We start from the raw sequence: 19,293 nt of genomic DNA on the forward strand, positions 1-19,293 counted from the left end.
GAATTCTTACATCTCCCTTTTGAAAAGTTTTTCATGCTCAGAGTTCCTATATATTCATATTAGGCCTTTGTTTATATAGAGCCAAATGTTCTAAGTTGAAGAGAGAAAATAAATCCACAACCAAATAAACAAAAATGATGGCTTTATCACTAGTTTTAACTTTTCACTGTTTCTTTTAAACAACAAAAAAAGTTTTTGGTCAGTTTCTCAAAATAGAGTCTGGAGATGACCAAACACGGGGGATAAAAGAGGATGTAGGAAAAGAAATAAATCCAAGGGAAAGAAGTTATTAGGGAAGAGGAAGAATAGATAGTCTCTTAGAACCTTGCTTTATTGAGAAAACAGGAATGAACAGAAAGTTACCTGGGCAGAGGAGAAGAATTCTTGGATGAGAAAGCTCAGAGGAACGGCACCATCTTTATACATGATCATTTGGTCACTATCTGTTTTTTTTCTTGATAAGCTACTTCAGTGGCTACTGTACCTATTTTTTTCACTCTTTCTTCCCCTTAAATAGGCATTGGCCCTGCTTAGGAGGAATATCATGAACACTCAGCTACAGTCAGGGGCCCAAACCTTCTCAGGTTTCTCCTTGAGAACCACCGTCCCCAAGAATGGCAGCCCCCCAGGCAGGAAGCTGGCAAAAGCACAAAAGCCTTGAGGCCCATGAGTGGCCGTTTGCAGACATTCTGTAAGTGACAATCTCCCTGACACATCTTCTTGGTTCATTTAGGTTATATGAAAGTTTTAAAAATAAAATAGAAATGTACTAGAATACAAATTACATAAATTCTGGACCTTTTATAAGCATTACTCAGAGGAGGTTATAGAGATTATGTATGTGTGTAGATGCATGAGGTTGAAACCATCCTCACTAATTCTGTGAGTGGTAGAGAGAACCTGTGCTCCTTTCCAATCCCCTGGACTCAGCCTTTTCCCCTCCTGTTGGTGATTGGGACATTAGTGGTGGGGTGGGAGGTGTTTAAGGCAGTCATCTTGGCACAGACTTATTTTACATAGGTTCTTATAGATGTTGTTTCAGAATGTTTGCAAGCTTTAAAACCTGAAGCTGTATATATTTTTACTTTGGAGGTACATTTTACGAAAAATGTGTTCTAAGTTTATTTCCTGAGTACATGGTGAGCTCTCTACTGGGTGGAGGGCTTCAGAGAGGCAGTTTTGTCACAATACACATCAGGCAGTCACCCAAGTTCTTTTGCTGCCAGCTGTGCATCTCTGAGCATAACACTTAACCATAAGGAGCATCATTGCCTCCTGAGTCGGAACTAGATCAGCAATTCTCAAACTATAGTGTGTCTGGGGTGTTTGAAAATGAAGATTCATGGGCCACAGATCCAGAGACTCTTAGTTGGTCTAAGAAGGATTCAGAAATCTACATTTTTAATAAGCACTCCCCTGTGGACCACACTTTGAGAAACACTGGACTAATTGATTTGGAAGATCCTTTCCGGCACTAACATTCTGTGAATTGGTCCTTTCTTTAGCAACCACTCTCGGACAGCCTGGCACGCCCTCGATGTCTGTCCCCCTGTGGTAATGATGGTACCAACCACAGGGAGTAGACAGGGGTCAACATCCATACTGGGTGAAACTGAGAAGACAGGAGAGTTGATTGCGTGATTGTTCTTTCTCTGAGGGAAACGCTAACATCCTTGTCTCTGATGCCCAGGTGACAGGTGGAGTCTGGAATTTCAGCCGCATTTGCTGCGATGTTTTTGTCACCCTGGATGTCATGATGTGTACGGCCAGCATCCTGAACCTCTGTGCCATCAGCATAGACAGGTAGAGCTGGGATTCCCCTTCCAGGATTGGAAGAGAGGTGGCCCAAAAGCCAGGTGGGGGAGGCATAAGCTTTGCATTTGAGGACACTGGGGTCACTTCCAAGCAGACCTTGACATTGTGACATTTTCTTTCCTCTCTTTTTCTCTTAAATTATGGCATGCAGGTGAGAAGAAACCCCTGCGACAGGAGAGAAATAGTTGTAAGTTTTTTTCGCCTTTCTTCTCCTCCAGCCCCCTGGAGGGGATTCTGGTTTTGCTTTTCCACCATCCTTTGGGGCTTTTGTGATTCCTAATAGGAAGGAAAGGAGGAGAAGGACAAAAGGGGAGCTGATTTGGGTTGGTAGGAAATTCTGTTGTTTTCTTTGTTTTTGTTGAAAGGAGGGAGGGAAGGAAGGTGGCAGAGGGAGAGAGGAAAAGAGGGAGGTAAGCAGGAGTGCATTTTGGGGGAAGGAAAGAGAAAAGTGGGGGAGAGAGGCAGTATTAGAAAGCATGGCTGTGATCTATATAGTTCCCTCATAGAATTTAAGAAAAGCGAGTAAAAAATGATAGGTTTTTTTTTTAACTGCTTTTTGTTTGCCAGAATTTCTGGATTTCTGTGATTTTGACGCCACTTTGTGTGTGTTCCTCTGTGAGTAACGTCACTTTCTATCCCTACGGGTACCTGAATTCACTGCCCTTGCTCTGGGTGCCTCTGCTCTTTCCCCTCACCCTGCATGGGCCTTGCATTCCCACGGCTCCCACAGGACACCACCAGGCCGACTGAGAGCCCTGGGGAAAGGAGGCTGCTTCCAAGCCTGTGGCCTCTGGCACGCTTAAGAGCCTCCAACCTTCCTTCTCTGAGTCCTGTCCCTCCTCTCTCACCTTCCACCCCTTTTCTTTCTCCCAATAATATCATCCATTCACTCCATAGTTCCAATAGGTGACCCCAAATAAGATCTGCCATTTATTGAGAATTGACGACATTGTGCTGAGCTTTGACAGGCGTTAACTCATTTCATCTTCACAACTATTCTTGGGTACTATTATCATCTACTATTATTATCACATTTACAGCTTCTTAGGGTAATTAAGGAATTTTCCAAAGTCACGCAGCTAATATGGGGTCATGCCAGGATTTGAATCCATGTCTATTTGACTCCAAGTCAATGATCTTAAGCTTTGTACTAACTTCCCCAAATCTCCCACTACACCTCTGCCTTCTCCCCAGATCACATTACTGCCTGAGTTTCCCATTGGCTCCTATAATGCAAAATGCTAAAAACCAGGCCATTAAAGCACCAAATCATCTTGACTTGATGGCCTCTTAGTGACACCATCTTTCTCCTGGAATCTCGACTTTTGTTGGACTCCTCTCTCTTCCTAATCTCTCACACCCAAGCAGCCAATGTTTATAGACTCTATTTTTGCAATTTCTTCAAATTTGCCCCCACTTTTCCTTTCTTGCTGCCCCCTACTTAGTTTAGGCTCCTGTGACTTCTCACCTGAAATTCTGCCCCTGCCTTCTCACTGGTCCTTCATACCACTATCGGGGGGAATTATTCCCCTAGAAGTAAAGCCCTAATATCCACTACCCTCTGCCAAACCCTTCAGTGTCTCCTTAGCCTATGGAATAAAAGTTAGAATTACCTCCACAACCTAGTATTCCAAGTTTTCCACAATGTGGTCTCAACCTACCTTTTCAATCTCATCCCTTTCTGGGTTGCCTTATATTCTTCTTATGCTCCAAGGTCTATCACAATGGACCACTTTTCCACAACGCCCTTCCAAATTCCTACAATTTGATTCAGTTGCCCCTGAACCCTCAAAACACTTTCTTTGCAACTATGTTGTGGCATCTGCAGCTTTTTCTAGAGGTCCTATCGCACGTCCTCTTCACGCAGCCCAGCATGGCGTTCTCTAGAGCGACAGCCCTAAACTGCCTCTCATACTGAAATGAGAATTTTGAACCAAAAGAACCAAAGAATGAACATGAAAACCCTTTCCTGTGGTGATCTGCAAACCATCCAGCCAACTAAATGGTTTTTTATTTCTATCACTTGGTTGGCTGTCCAACTGAGAGGAAAATTAAAGAACATATCCATAATTCTGCAAATAGTACCAGTAAAGAGTATGTTTAAAAATAGAGGGATATGGTTGCATAATTCTGTAAATATACCAAAAAAACATTGAATTGTACACTTTAAATGGGTGGACTGTGTGGTGTGTGAATTATATTTCAATAAAGCTGTTAAAAAGTGAGAAGATAGGGATTTTATAATATTTTTTCTCTGACATCTAAGTCTTTTGTGTAATTTCTGGACATTTAGTACATGTTTTCAGGACTATGTTATTTTTTTGTTGTTTTGGTTTTTTTTTGAGACAGAGCCTCACTCTGTTGCCCGGACTAGAGTGCCGTGGCATCAGCCTTGCTCACAGCAACCTCAAACTCCTGGGCTCAGGCAATCCTCCTGCCTCAGCCTCCCAAGTAGCTGAGACTACAGGCATGTGCCATCACGCCTGGCTAGTTTTTTCTATTTTTAGTAGAGATGGGGTCTTGCTCTTGCTCAGGTTGGTCTCAAACTCCCGAGCTCAAACTGTATTCCACCTCAGCCTCCCAGAGTGCTAGGATTACAGGACTGAGCCACCGTGCCCGGCCTCAGAACTATGTTATTTGCAGAAGTACTGGACTGCAGGCAGCCGGTTCGCTTTATCATTGCCGCCACCACCCGAAACTCTCGCACTAGACCCAGCTCCTTAGCACCTGTGAATCTCCCTGCTGTGCCTATTACAGAGCCTTGAGCAAAGAGCATGAAACTGAATTGGGTTCCCTGCCCAAGGGTAGCCCATGTTCATACCACAAATAGGCACTTTCAGAAAGGGCTGAGAGAATAGGTTAGCCGTGGGAGAAGGGGGAAGAGCAGTATAAAAAGAGCGTCTTAGGGGAGGGCCTGGGACAGCTGCCTTCCAGCCCTTCTAATTCCTGACCCTCTCTCTACCCTTTCAAGAACGTGCCTATACACTCCACCCACACACATTCGCACACGTGGGGATTTGGGCAAGGTTGTGCAGGTTGTTCCCTGAACACCGGTGTAGGAAAGAAATTCAGCCAGCGCTTCCTTTGCCAAGCTTTGAGTCGGCCAAAACAGGGTGCCTTTTTGCAATTCGCCAGCCAGGAGAGGGCGCCTTTCTCTAACTTACACAAGAGCATCCTTTTGTCGACAGCAGCCATGCTTGACATCCATTTCAGTGTTCACCACATAAAACACAACCAGCAAGAATAAATCTTGCATTGGCTTTGTCCTGTATAGGAAAACTCCAAGAATGCACGGCACTCACCTACCTGAAACCTGAAGGGACTAGCCAAGCCTTAGATCCCAATGGAGAAAGAGGCTCCCTTCTTGGCTTGTATTTCTATATGGCCCAATCAGCCCTCACCAATCCTCAAAATGGAACCTCCTCCTATTCTAGAAATGAAAATAGGCCTTGGAAAAGCTGTCTCCATTATCCTTCACAGCAGTTTGCCATACACAGCATTAAATTCTGTTCATCTGATGACAAATAGCTGGTCGATTCATTAAAAATGCAGTCATTCACGCAGGCTTTTGGTCTTTGCACAATGCCAGTCACCAGTCTGACAAACTTAACCAAATGGATTCAGTATTTTTTGGTCATGAAGCCCTGATCTGTAATAACAGGGTGGAAAGAGAGAGGAAAGAAAAGGAAATGATAAAAGGGTTTTTGAAAGCAAGTAACACTATTGTCATTAGATTTTTAGGCATAGCTCTGGGATGCTTGGATTAATGCTGCCTTTTCTTTTTAAAAAATCAGAGTGAGAAGTGTTCTGAGCACAATCCCCTACCCCCTTGGCTCCTTGCCTCCCCAGGGGGCCAGCCCCCTCCCACAACATCTTGCATCGGGGTCAGAACTAACTCAGGGAGAGGGTTGAGAATGTGTCAGAAGAGGAGGACAAGACCAAGTGTTGAGAATTAGAGTCCTCTGAGAGGAGCCCGGGAATAATGCCGCCAAATTCATTCACCAGGGAGTTCTTTAAGTGGCTCTCAAATGGCACCCATCACACAGGCAAGCCTCTGCCTCTGTGCAGCGAGCACAATAGGTACCAGATGAGTCACAGGCACCTTGGATTTTTAGTTTGCATCTAAATAAGCACTTTATATTTGCAAAGGGCTTTCCAGTCATTTGCAAAAAGCTTTCTCCTTCAGCAACTCCACGAGGGGAGTCCACAGAACTAAAGATTTATTGAGCTCCCTGTCTGACCAAATAAAAGGTGGTGAAAAGCAGCCCTCACAGAGCTCTGGGGCTCATTAAACCCAGGCAGGGAGTAGAGTCAGTCCCTCCCGCCCAGGCGGGCCTCTTTCCTCCCCACTACCGGCTTCCCAAAGAGGCACCCTCATCAGTTCCCACACGCACACGTCTCCCTGCCTGGGACAGAGCTCCCAGGTTGAATTCTGCAGGGAACTGAGACCTTAGGTAGAGTGAACAGCCACACAGGCCCCGCACAGACTTGGGAGTCAGAAGCAGCGTCATAGGCATCACAGTTAACCTACTTGAGCAGAATGTTAAATGCGTGCATAGGGTCCTGCAGCCTCTTCGTACAGGTTTGGAACTGAGGTTAGAAACTGAGTCTCCAGACTCCCCCCGCGTACTCTGTCTATTACGATATGAGGCTCTGTCATTGGTGGAGGTGGGGATGGGCACTTCTGTACTTGCAATTCCCTTGGACTAAATGAGGCACATTTCCTATGTCTTCAATGCCCTGGCTACCTCTGTGCTAATCGTAACGTACATGCATCTAGAAGCAACAACAACAATAAAAATAGCTACCATTTATTTAGCATGTTCTATGTGCCAGGCACTAAGAGCTTGTCATTCATTATTGCTAACCCTCACAACAACACAGCGAGATGGGTATATTATCCCCACATTACAAATAAAGATTCTGAGGCTAGAACGTGTAGGTAAGCTTGCCAAGATCACACAGCTAGCGCAAGAGTAAGAATTCTGTCAGCCTCTTTCTACCAGAGCACACTGCCTCACTCCGAGCTGCTGAGCTGCAAGCCATGCTCTGGGTCCCCTAGCCGTGGAGTCACACTGCCTGGCTAAAACTCCAGGCTCTACAGTTTAATAGTAATGTGACCTTGGGCAAGTAAATTAATCCCTCTGGGCCTCAGTTCCCTTATCTGTTTAGTGGTGATAATAGTAACTACCTGAAAGGGTTATTAGGGGGATTAAATTAAATTAATATTTTTAAAGCACTTCGAACAGTGCCTGGCACATAGAAAGTGCTATACACTTGTTTGTTGGAGAAATTTTAAAATGTAATGTTCCCTAATAATCAGGAGTAGTAGAAAGACAACCATAAATTCACTGATATGAATCACTGATCCCTTGGACTAGCACGATAACAACAACAATAGTAATACTGTTATTGAAAAGTTTAATATGTACTAGGCATTGTGCTAAAACAACAACAAAAAAACTTTACAGAGATAATCTCATTCAATATTCATAACAGTTCTTTCGGGCAGGAATCATTATCCCCATTGTACAGATGAGAAAACTGAGTCTCAGAAAAGACAAACCACGGGCCGCACATTTAAGTGGCAGAGCTGGGATTCGGACGCTTCTCAGTCTGTTTCTCAAGCCCATGGACTTAACTGCCATGCACAGGGCCAGCGTTCAGGTGAGTGGAGCAATCCACACCAGAAAGGGCCCAGAGAGCAAGGAGCTCAAACGCATGGTGAGGGGGTCCTCCCCAGGGGCGACGCCCCAGTGCGTACTGTGTGGCTGGCCCTGGAGTACCCCCAGCGCAGCGGGTCAGGACAGGCTTCCCTCTCAGTCCAAGCCCAGCCCGGCCCGCCCTCCGGGTGCTTTGGCGCGGCCCTCGCCTTCGGTGCGTCATCTGCAATCGCTCTGAGAGAACACCCAAGGCTCAGCAGCCGCCTGGGTGGGAATTCAGGGTCCCCGCAGGGCTCCAGGAACCCGGGAGGCCGGGCTTTCCCTCTCCACATCCCCACCGAGCCTGGAGAGCCCCCAGGTGAGCAATGAACTTGTCACCCCGGCGGAGCTGGCGAAGTTCTTGCTGCATTATGGTGCCCTCCGATGGCTGATTCCGGAACAGCCTCGATGTCTCAGTCACCTATGGCAAGCTGGGGGCCTCATTTATTCCAATAGTTTAATGGTGTTTTAAACAGAATTAGAAAAACATTTAATGTAACAGTGGCAAATTGTAGTCTTGACTCTCACTTCTTACCCAGGTTAACGAGAATCTTTGTCACAGAAAGTTTCCCTAATGCAGACTTTCTCAAACCTATCTAACCGTACGATGCACTTACTCGTTAAAAATACGTATTTCTGGGTTCCACTTCAGAAGTACTTAATCAAAACCTCCAGGGACGTGGCCTGGAAATCTGCATCTTAACACACACACCCCTCCCATACCCAGCAATTAACAGAATCAAACTAACTGGGGAAACTCAGTTCTGGGCACCCACAGAACTCTCCAAGTACAAACCACCCTTGCTGAGCCAACTTTCCTGAGGAAGCCCTTGTCCCCCACAAGGCCTCAGAGACTCGTTGATGCCCTTGAGAAGGAGCAGGGCACTCAGAAGAGACAGTGGCCTCCGTGGACGACCTGGCTCTGCCACAGTCTGCTGTGAGAACTTGTTCATTGTTAGCCTGCCTGTGACTCTGATTCCTCCTTGATAAAACGGAGCCAGGGTTCCCTGCACTCACAAACTGATTGAATTAATGGAGCCTTCAAGAAGTGGCTGAACATTAAAGCATATTCGGGGAAGTATGCGACTCCCAGTGGTGTGCTGAAGCCAGCTCATAATGGGGCTAGCATGATCTGATTGGCAAAATTTAAGGAATTTTTTTGAACCAGTTATTAAAGCTTTGTTGGTAGCTTAAAATGGGCATCAGTAGGAGTAATTACACCACGGAAATTGGCAAATGTTACAAATTAGGGCTTTTTCCACCTGGAGAGCCACTTGTTAGCCATTTACCAGCACACCGGTGAGTGCATGCGGGGAGTCAGGCTCTTTTACATCAAAGGACATTATGTAAATGGAAGATCTTGGCCTATCTGCAGGTCTGGGCAGGAGGAAGTGGGTCACAGCTTTCCTACTCTTACCCTCAACTAACTGTAGCAGCAGCAGGACTCAGGGCTCAAACCCTCATCCAGGGTCACAACTAAAAGCAAGAACTCAGAGCTCAGGACTTCTACTTCTCCCTCCTGAGAAAGAAGCTACCTTTGTCACACATCATGGTGTCAAGGCAAAGTCCTGCAGAGTTTACTTCATCTCAGAACTCACAGCTGACTTCAGCTGCTCTTTTGGGAATATAAAGGTTAACACCCTAAAACCAGATGCGCGAGAGGCAGATTCGGGCAGTGCCAGCACGCAGGAGCTGCACACACCCGGGAAGAGCATCAGGGAGCAGCGACCCACACCCTCTAGCCCGGCATCTGTCCTTCCTTTCCTCAGCCCCAAGTCTCGAGGTGCACGAGACAGGTGAAGGAGACCCCTGCTCTAATCTGGCCTTTAGGTTCACTGGAACTGAGAAGGGAAAAATATTGAGCCATGTGTAGATCCAGCTATATACCTTAGATCCCTTGAGCCTGTCTACAATTAAACCTGTCCGCTTACAGGGAAGGAGGGCTTCATGCCCCACGAAGCAATCAATCAACAGCTTCTTACTACTCACCCTGTGCAAGGACCTCGGATTACCAAAGCTGTAAGATGATTTGAGCCATCAAGCAACATAAATCATGTGAGGGCTATCTCTCTCCAGCCATGAGGCAATTTCAGTAATGAGGCAAGACAACTGTATGCAGGAGGACAATATAATCGATTCTCATAGAAGTGTTTTGCATTCAGACTCAGAGATCTCTGTAAAATGGAAAGGACTGGGAAGATTGGGGGAGAGTTAATCTGGGATTAAGGGAGAGTGAGATTGAATCACCCAGGGAGGGGGAAGGAATGATGGTTTTGAACAAAGACACCACCAGTCTCTGAATATTGAGGAATACCCATCACCAGCCATGTGTAGATCCAGTTTGGCTGGAGCTATAAACGTCAGGAACCAGCGGGAGGTCAGGTTGGCAGGGAAGATTAAGCTTGGCCTATGGGTGAAAGAAGAGTCATTGAAAGTATATTCGTTTTCTATAGCCGTGGAACAATCACCACACATTTAGAGGCTTAAACTATACCTATTTTTTTATCTCACAGTTTCTGAAAGTCAGAAACCGCGCACAGCGTCTCACAAGGCAAGATGTAGGCTGGGCTGTGTTCTCATCTGGAGCCTGGGGTTATTCTTCCAGACTCATTCAGGTTGTTGGTAGAATTCAGTTCCTTGCAGTTGTAGGACTGAGGTCCCCATTTCCTTGCTGGCTGTCAGCCAGGGCTGTTCCCAGCTCCTGTAGGCCTTTTGCCATCCCTGCCAAATGACCCTTTTTGAAACATGGCAGTTTTTTCCTTCAAGGCCAGTAGGAAATTTTCTCATGCTTTGAACCTCTGAATTCAGAAAGGCCCAGTCCCTTTTGAAGGCCTCACCTGACTAGGTCAGGCCCACCTAGGATAATCTCCCTTTTGATTTAACTCAAGGTCAGCCGGTGGGTAATCTAATCGTAAGACTGCTATTATATCGTATTCACAGGCTCAGCCTACACTCAGCGTGGCTGTTATACAGGGCCGAAATCTTAGAATTCTGCCTGTCTTGGACAGTTTTCAGCCGGGAAGGCGGGGAGACATGATAAAATCTATTTTTGAAACCTAGCAGCTAGAGACCAGCCAGGAGGCTGCAGCCATCCTAGAAATCAGGTAGTAGGAAAGGCATGGGTGGGTCAATGGGAAGGACAGCATAATTGGTAAGTTTCCAGGATCCGTGATCTGTCTGCCTAGAATGTTCCTCCCCCTCCTCACCTCATGGCTGGTCCCTCTCATACACTCACCTCCTGCCCACTCTGTGTTGGTTTGGCCCCTCTTTGCCTCCTCCCTTGTTCTCTAACACATCATCCAGCTTCTTTCTTTCATGGCACTCTTCATTTTATGCTATCATGCTTGTTTTCTTTTTATTGTTCATCCACTCCTCTCAACTCCAAGTTCAATGAGGACAGGGACGATGCCCCTTTCGCACATCTCTAACCAGACAGAATAGGGTCTGGCGTATATATATGGCATATATATACACAGAGAGAGAGACTCCATAAACATTGAATGAAAGGTTAAATGAATGAGTGAGCAACTGGAATGAAAGGGTCAAGGGAGAGTCCAAAGCTCTGAGTACTGGGTCGGAATGTCTTAAAGACAGGCATAAAATGGAACCAGATTAAGAGGTGTGCGGAGCTGGGAAGATCTATTTTAGACATCTTGAGTTTGAGGTGACTGCAGAACAATTGTTTGGGTAAGTCCTACAAGCGGGTAGCAATGTGTGTGAGGAGATGCCACAGAAAATACAACAATGTCCAACAAGTGAAAGGAACTGGGCTTTGACCATGTCAAAGCATGAAAACTGGATTTTAAAATAAGCCTCCATTGGTTATTACTCAACTCTATTTCTGAAACCTCTACCACTTGCAGGAGTTGTTGCTATGAGGGTTAGAATTTATATAAGGATATGAGCAGGGAGTAAACATCCACTTTGGGCACAGTTCTATCACTGTCTGAAAAACTGTGGGAGAAAGTAAAGGCACACCCTCCACTCCTCATTTTATGCTAACATATTTGTTTTCTTTTTTGTTGTTCGTCCACTCCTCTCAACTCCAAACTTAATGAGGACAGGGACCATACCCCTTTTGCACATCTCTATCCAGAGTAGGGTCCAGAGTCTTCCAAGTGGAGGGTGTGTGGCTGCAAGGCTGGTATGCTGGGCAATCATGCAGGACTGGTAAATTCTCTCAACCCAGTCTTGCTACGTTAACTTTTTTATTCTTCCCTTTCTCTGCTCATCTTCCTCAATGAGTTTCTCTGTCTTACCTAAACCTTTCAACTATTTTCCCTCAAACACTCTTTTCTCTCCTTCTCCAACTAAGTTATTTTTCTCCGGCCATATGTATCAACGTGATTATTTCTCTAGTAACTTCTTTCAACTTGTCTTTTGAACAGTTCCCCATCCCGTCTCAGCACGCTATCCTCTTTGCCCTTCCTTCTGCAGATACACCGCGGTGGTCATGCCGGTGCACTACCAGCATGGCACGGGACGGAGCTCCTGTCGGCGCGTGGCCCTCATGATTACAGCTGTCTGGGTGTTGGCCTTTGCTGTGTCCTGCCCTCTCCTCTTTGGCCTCAACACCACAGGTAACAATGATGGCTTCAGTCCCAGCACTCATGTGATGCACAGCACACCTGAGTGGCTATCAGTGGTGCTCAACCCTGAAATTTCTGACCCTGGGTCAGCGTACTTGGTAATCAAATGAGAATGACCCAGACTGCAAAGCTTTGGCCTTTGTTGGTTATAAATAAAATATAAAGCAAAACCTCATCAATTATTGGCACAGGGGTAAAGTTCTGTCCCAATTCATGAAAAGTCTGGCTCGTCTCTATTTTGAAATAAATGTCATTGTACTCATTTGAAGAATGTACCAGTTAAAAAACAAAGCTATATTAATAATTCAGGTGAGGTTTTTCTAATGAAAAGATAATTTGTAACAGACCTACAATGCAAAATAATATATCACAAAAGTCCTGTTGTAGGATATATATTATATTTCTGGCTTTTTACTCAATAAGAATAATTTCTAACACTTGGGAACTAATATAGATTCTCAAATTATGAGAGGTGTATTTTTTATTTTTAATATACAGAAAATCTGGCTATGATGTGTAGCACGATACATCTTTACTGGAGAGATGGACAGATGGATGGGTGGATGAACAATGTGTACATCTGAGATGTCTGGAATCTTAAGCAAATGACACCAATCCAAATTTACACCTCATATGGATCAGTGCCCTCTGTGGCTGTACCACAACCATCTTTCAGCCTCAGGAATTTCATGTGTCAAATGAAAGCTATTAACACACAGAGTAACGTGATGGGTATTGACAATACACACTGAGTGTTTGCTAAGAGAAAACTGACTAGTGCTCTAGTATTCATGTGGATTTCTTATTTTGTCCATTTGGATTGGTTAATTCAATTCTTATATTCTAGGTTTGTGAATTTCTGGTATATATGTACTAGTCACCTAGCCATGTGCTTATGTATATGCATATTACAGGCAAATCCTAACTTATAAATAATTTTCCAAGTGTCATTTGCTGGACAATGATTTGGGAAGACATAAAAAGGCTCTGGAGTCAGAAAAACCTAGCTTCAAACTCTAAATCCGAACTTTAAACTTCTACTACTTAACAGCTATGTCTCCTTGAACACGTTACTTAACTTTTGTGAGTTCGGTTTCCTCGTTGGTAAATTTGGGATAATAATACAGTGGAGCATAAACTTGAGCAAATTCAAATATGTAGACTCAGTCTATATATAGTTATAATAGGAAGTTTTCAATATTTTTTATATATGGCCCCTACATAAAGCCCAGGAACTTTATCTCTAAAATTACGTATTCCATATGAACTCTGTAATATATGACATTACTGTGTATATTATAATCTTATTACTGTTTGGGGTTATAATAATAATACCATGTATATCTTTATATGTAATTCAGGAGATTTTCGAAGCAAATTTTGGGTCTATATAATTTTCACTTTATTCATTGACTTTAGAATCTAATCCTACATATGATATAACTCCAATCTATCTCCTTCATAGAGACTTTTTCGCAATTAAATGAGGATTAAATTGGGATAACATATGTAAACATGCCAAGCACATACCACCTACTCAAGGTCAGGCTTGTTTCTCTGCCACATTAAAGTTAACCAGCCAAATTATCCACAAATATTTGCCTGGTTAAGCCAGGCTATTCCTAAAATATGATGTTATCATCTCTGCATTACTCTTTATCATTTGTTTCTTTGTTATTTTAACTGAATGACACTTTATACACTTGTCACACGTGCACATACACACTCTGCACATCACAAAGCAACATCCCCCACCAAGCTATGGAGGTTGACTCTGTGACGCTAAAATGCCCTTTTCGGTGAGTGTTCAATATGCTTTATGGATTAGCCTGATAACTAAGTCACCTTCTGTAACTGTGTTTCTATTTGAAAATATATTCTCTGTTGGAATTTGTGGCATGGGAGACTCATTACCATTATTAGACCAGGGCACTGCTTACCTCCCGGCCTGCAGCAAGTCCCCAGGTTCAGTGCGTGCTGGGCTGAGCATGGCTCCTGTCACGCATTCTTGGTAGGGGCGGTCTCACTCTCACAGACACACATGACTTGGAAACAGTTGAAACAGTCTCGAAATCTGACACTAGACAGAGTTCCCAGTTAATGTCAACATCTAAAGTGAAGAAGAACGAGCAGTGTTTTTGCCACCAGTGAGATCATTAATGTTCCAAAAACAAAATTCATGAAAATCCTTCCAAAAGGATTTTCAAATACAGTATTGAGAAGGTAAAAAAAAAAAAAAAGGTCTGTGACTTCACATGTGAGCTCTTTGTTCTCTCTCATCTCTCACAATCTCTCTTTTACTTGTAAGTTTATTAATAGCACAGTAGTAAGCCCTCCAGTTATCCATATATTGTGTCAAAGTGTCAGATTCCATCATTAGAGCCCAGCAGATACTAGTTGGTGTCATTGTTGTTATTATTTATTAGAAAGGTGTTCTGTGCCTCAAAATTTAACAACACGTCTGCCCCACAGAAGATCTGAACAGTAGTAGTTCTACTAATGGTCGTACAGGAGACCTGTCACCTCTTCCTAAAATACAGTTCAGGGAATTAGTGAATGGAACTCAAGATGGGGAAACCCAGCTGTCCTCCTCTGCCTCAATCTGACCTTCATGGTACAACTTCATTATCTTGATAGATGTGGGTTCCTCCAGCAACTCCCCCATCTGTAAGGAACTTCCTAAGTTCATGCAAAAGCCCAATATGAATTACTTCTCTCAGTCATTTTTTCTAGTTCTGTGGGAAGTCAAGGGGGACGGGGCAGGACACTGCCAATAACACCTGACATTAGAAGCAGCTGGACTTCCACTAAGATGTACAACACAAAAAAAGAACTTCCTGGCCCAGCTCTTCTTTTAATGCCATGGCTGCCACAGCTGATTGTGAATTATTAGAGATCATAAGGTAGAGAAATGTTCAGTCTCTTCCAACTTGGAGTTGCCCCTGTTCTCTGAGAAAAGGGCAACATCAGGGAGGATCTTGGGTCAGAGAGTTCCAAGGTTGCCCCCGGTCCCAACAGAGGCCCAGCAATCTGGCCAAATATCACATCGTCAACAGCCCTTAATGACAGCAGGGCATGGTGTGTGGGTGCTAGAGGACACCCTAAAGATCCCTAAATAAATAGCCCGATCCTTTCATTTCACAGATAAGAAAAATAACTAGTATTTAAATTTCTGCTAAATCAGGTAGCTATTGTGTTATAAAAAAATTCTAGAATGAATAAGCAATGAATGAATAAGTTGGTGACAAAGGTTTAAGACACCTTGAAGGGGAAAAACTTAAAGTTAAGAAAATTCTATCAGCTGGCTTGATTTTCCTTTGATAAAAGGAAATTGAGGAGTGCTATTTGTTTGATTTTAACAATAGAACACCTCACCTGGCTTTTGGAGCACTAGAGCCCGGGAGCTTGGTTACTCAAGAAGTTAAAAGAATAATAGAAGCACAAAGTTAAAGGAATAATCGGTTCATCCTAAAGTCAGATTCATCAGCATCTCCTGCCTTTGGAATCAAGTTGAGCTCAAATCTTTCAATAAGTTTGAAGTTCATGAATCTTTCAAGTAAATCTGCTTTGGCCATGCTATTCACTTCACCATGGGACTCAAGCTCCCAAGATAGCCCGTAAAAACCTCCTGGACCCCTTAGTGAACTATTTAATGTTTTTATCACCCAGGGCAGTGCTTTGAACATAGGAGGTGCTCCGTAAAGGTTTCTTGAATGAGTAAGTAGATGAACTGAATCTTCATTATCATCCTTTCCTCCTTAAATGTTGAGATTAGTTGGGATAAGCATCTCTAATCTCAGAAAATGACGAGTAACCTCCCCACCCCCGCCCAGCTGTCCCCAGTAGCCTCCAGCCAGTGAGTGCTTCTGTGCTTACATAACATGCTCATTTGCACATTTTCCTTATTTATTCATCACTGATGTATTCCTTGAGTAACTGTGGTGCTAACAGCACAGTACTATTTCGGTTAAGTCATCTCAGGAAGGTACCTCATCTCCTAGGGAAGCCTGAGCTTCTGGGGGCCTCACTGTCCCCACCGCCTCTTCTCAGCACTCAGCAGAGAAGCTTTCAGAAGGGCTGCTGTGTGGTGCATCCCTCTGCCCTGCCCACAGGACACACCCAGGCCAGGCCCCACTCATTGGCCACAGCCTCCAGTGTCACTCTGACTGCTGTGCAGTCATGAGACCAAATAGCGTGGGGAAGTTCTGGGAGAGGCAGCAAAGCTCAATCTAAGGAAGGGTAGAGGTTTGCTTAGATAGGGGAGGAGGGAAAGGATGACAGTACAAGTTCAGTGATTAATGGGAGGGCTTTTATTGATCAGGGATCCTGAAATAGCCATGTGCCATCTCTTCACTCTCTCTCCCTCTCTCATACATACACTTTCAACATTTTTAGTGGAAAAATAAATACTTGCACAGGATAAAACATTCGTAAGGTATAATGAGACACATATGTACTCATTTGTAGGTCTCCCTCCTACCCCAGATTGCTAGTTCCCCACCCCGCTCCCTAGAAGTAAACAGTACTATTCTTCAAAGACGATGCTTGAAACAAGCAAGCACGTGCACACACACACATACGTGCACACGTGTGTATACATGTTTCCATTTCTACACGAATACAAGCAGACTATACCCATTTCTGACTCTGGCCTTTTAAAAGAGGTAGTTCCTATACAAAATTTGGAGGCCAGGCTCCAGAGGAAGGTAGAAAAGGGTAGAGAGTTATGTGGAGGGACAAATAAGAAGTATCCAGCACACCAAGAGTGGCAACGAGATGGATGGTGGGAACGTAGCCCTGCCACCCTGCTGGCCTCTGCTCACAGGAAACATGCTGAGACTTCACCTCAATATAGGAGGCATCTGAATCATGGTCAGACGCTGACAACAGGGGAGCTGATTTCAGGGGAGGGGCTGATCACTGCCCAGGTGGCTCCCTAGACATTCAGGAAGACCACCAGCTGCCACCCCACCCCTCCCCCAACCCTACCACTCCAGAGTTCCAGAAGACACCAATTTGGTGATCACTACTTGGAGCCTTATGATCCATTTGCTAAAGGATGGTGACACAGGCTCTGGTAAGAGGACGTGAATCTTACCCTCTCCCCAGAAAACCAGAGAGTTTTGGGGAGTAGCTTGTAAAGATTCTGGTGGCAGCTTTGTCATTAACTTGCCCCACTGAGCACTCTTTCTCTCCATTTTAGCTCTTAGCTGCTGCTCCCTTCCCTCCCCTACAAATATTGTTCACTATAAGTCTCATCCCAAATTTCTATTCCAAATGATACCTTCCTTCTTAAGTTTAAAAAAAAATCCAGGGAGGTAAATAATAAATAATAATAGCTACCATTTATTCTCGTTAATTCTCACAACCACTATAAGACAATATTTCTGTCCTTTTTTTACAGGTAATGAAACTGAGACTTGGCATAGTTAAGTAACGTGCCCAAGACCACACTGTTAATAAATGGCAGATTTGAGTCTCACACCTAGGGCTGCCTGGCTGCTACCAATCTCAGAAGACCAAGAAGCAGAATGAGGGGCCCATGTAGCCACTGCCCTCTCCCCATGAGCTCACACCTGAGGCTTTATTTTCTAAGGCCAGATTTTGGGTTGGAGAATCCCCAACGCTTTATGAAGATTGGCTGTGTGTGCCAACAGTTGTTGCCGACAATGATGGACAAAGCACAAATGTGCCATGTCACTGTGGTAGAGGGAGTTATAAAGTCAAAATTACAGAAAGAACATTGGTTTTGGGGTCAGACTGGCTGGATGAATGTATCTTTCAGGCTGTGCAGCCTTGGACCACTTACTGATGCTCTCTGAGCTTTAGTCTGCTCATCTGAGAATAGAGACAGTAATGGCATCTCTCTCACATGATGTTGGCACAATGATTAAGTAAGAAAATGTATACAAAGCCCTTGGCACATCACCTGGTAGATATTGGTTTACTTTCCTTTTCTCTTTTAAGATGGGGAAAGTTTCAGGCCCCACCCTGGGCATTGGAGGAATCTCAACATCTGCTAATGAAGAAGGCAAAGCAATAGGGACCTCCTAAGGAGGAGTAGCAGCAACATTTCAGGACATAAAGCAGAGACAGGGACCCTTCTGAATTCACACTCTCCACAGTGACTATATCCTTACCAGCCTTTTCCCACTCCACCCCCGGCCAGTGCTGGGGATTCCCTGAAAAATCAAATGCCTGTCCTGTGTTCAGCCACCACCTGCCCTGCATCCCACATTTAAAACTGGAGACCTGGAATTCTCAGCAAAAGGACTGTTGGAATGCAATGAAAGGAGGAAGCCAAAGAAGGCTGCATTCAAACAATCCTTTAATGCCTCCACACCAGCAGGGCCTTTTCTGGGGGCTGCATCCCTCCCTGGAGCCTCTGCCTGGTTGCTCTGTGACGTGACATTCCCCCAGCCTTCAGGCTGCATTCCCCTGGGTGACAGCACATCATACGGAAGGGATCATCATCTATCTGGGCTCTTTGCTCCTTCAAGAGCAGACATGGTGTCTGATTCATCTTTGCAGCCCCAGTGCAGAGCAATGTCTGGCATATAATCGTTGATATATTTTCTTTTTAAGTGAACTGTGAGAAACACAAAGATGAATTGGACCTCCTGCCCTCAAGGAGCTGACAGCAGAGCTGACATTGCACCCGCCAGGAGGGGGAGACACCATGTGTGATGTGGGACCATGTTTTGTGCTCCCTGCTGAGCTCTAATACCTGCAAATGGCTTCACCTTCTCCCCTTCTCTGACCCACAGGGGACCCCAGCGTCTGCTCCATCTCCAACCCTGATTTTGTCATCTACTCTTCAGTGGTGTCCTTCTACTTGCCCTTTGGAGTGACTGTCCTTGTCTATGCCAGGATCTATGTGGTGTTGAGACAAAGGAGACGGAAGCGGATCCTTACTCGACAAAACAGTCAGTGCATCAGTGTCAGGCCCGGCTTCCCTCAACAAGTAAGCACCCTGGAGGGGGCAGTGGGAAGACAACACCCAACCCCCTGACCTCCCAGCCTAGTGTCCAGCAGTGCATGGTTGTGCCCATTCTGCCACACTGGAGACACAGATTTGACACCTACCTTCTAATCTGCTGGTACTGGCTGTGCTTTTTTTTTTTTTTTTTTTCTGGCTATACTATGAAGGTACGAAAGTCAATCTTACGAATACATTGATAGCCGCC

At 44.7% G+C, this 19,293-nt stretch overlaps 1 protein-coding gene across 3 annotated transcripts in view; it reads left to right on the forward strand.

Annotated features, from left to right (window-relative positions):
- The window catches only part of DRD3 (dopamine receptor D3), a 50,767-nt gene that overhangs the window by 25,433 nt on the left and 6,041 nt on the right, over positions 1–19,293 (forward strand). For all 3 annotated transcript variants that reach the window (XM_012652233.1, XM_012652235.1, XM_012652234.1), the window contains 3 exons: positions 1,691–1,803; positions 11,955–12,097; positions 18,874–19,070. In XM_012652233.1, coding sequence (XP_012507687.1) covers positions 1,691–1,803; positions 11,955–12,097; positions 18,874–19,070 — 453 coding nt within the window. The remainder of the gene's footprint in view (positions 1–1,690; positions 1,804–11,954; positions 12,098–18,873; positions 19,071–19,293) is intronic.

Source organism: Propithecus coquereli, unplaced genomic scaffold (assembly GCF_000956105.1).
Source record: "Propithecus coquereli isolate 6110/MARCELLA unplaced genomic scaffold, Pcoq_1.0 Scaffold386, whole genome shotgun sequence".
NCBI classification, from domain to species: domain Eukaryota; kingdom Metazoa; phylum Chordata; class Mammalia; order Primates; family Indriidae; genus Propithecus; species Propithecus coquereli.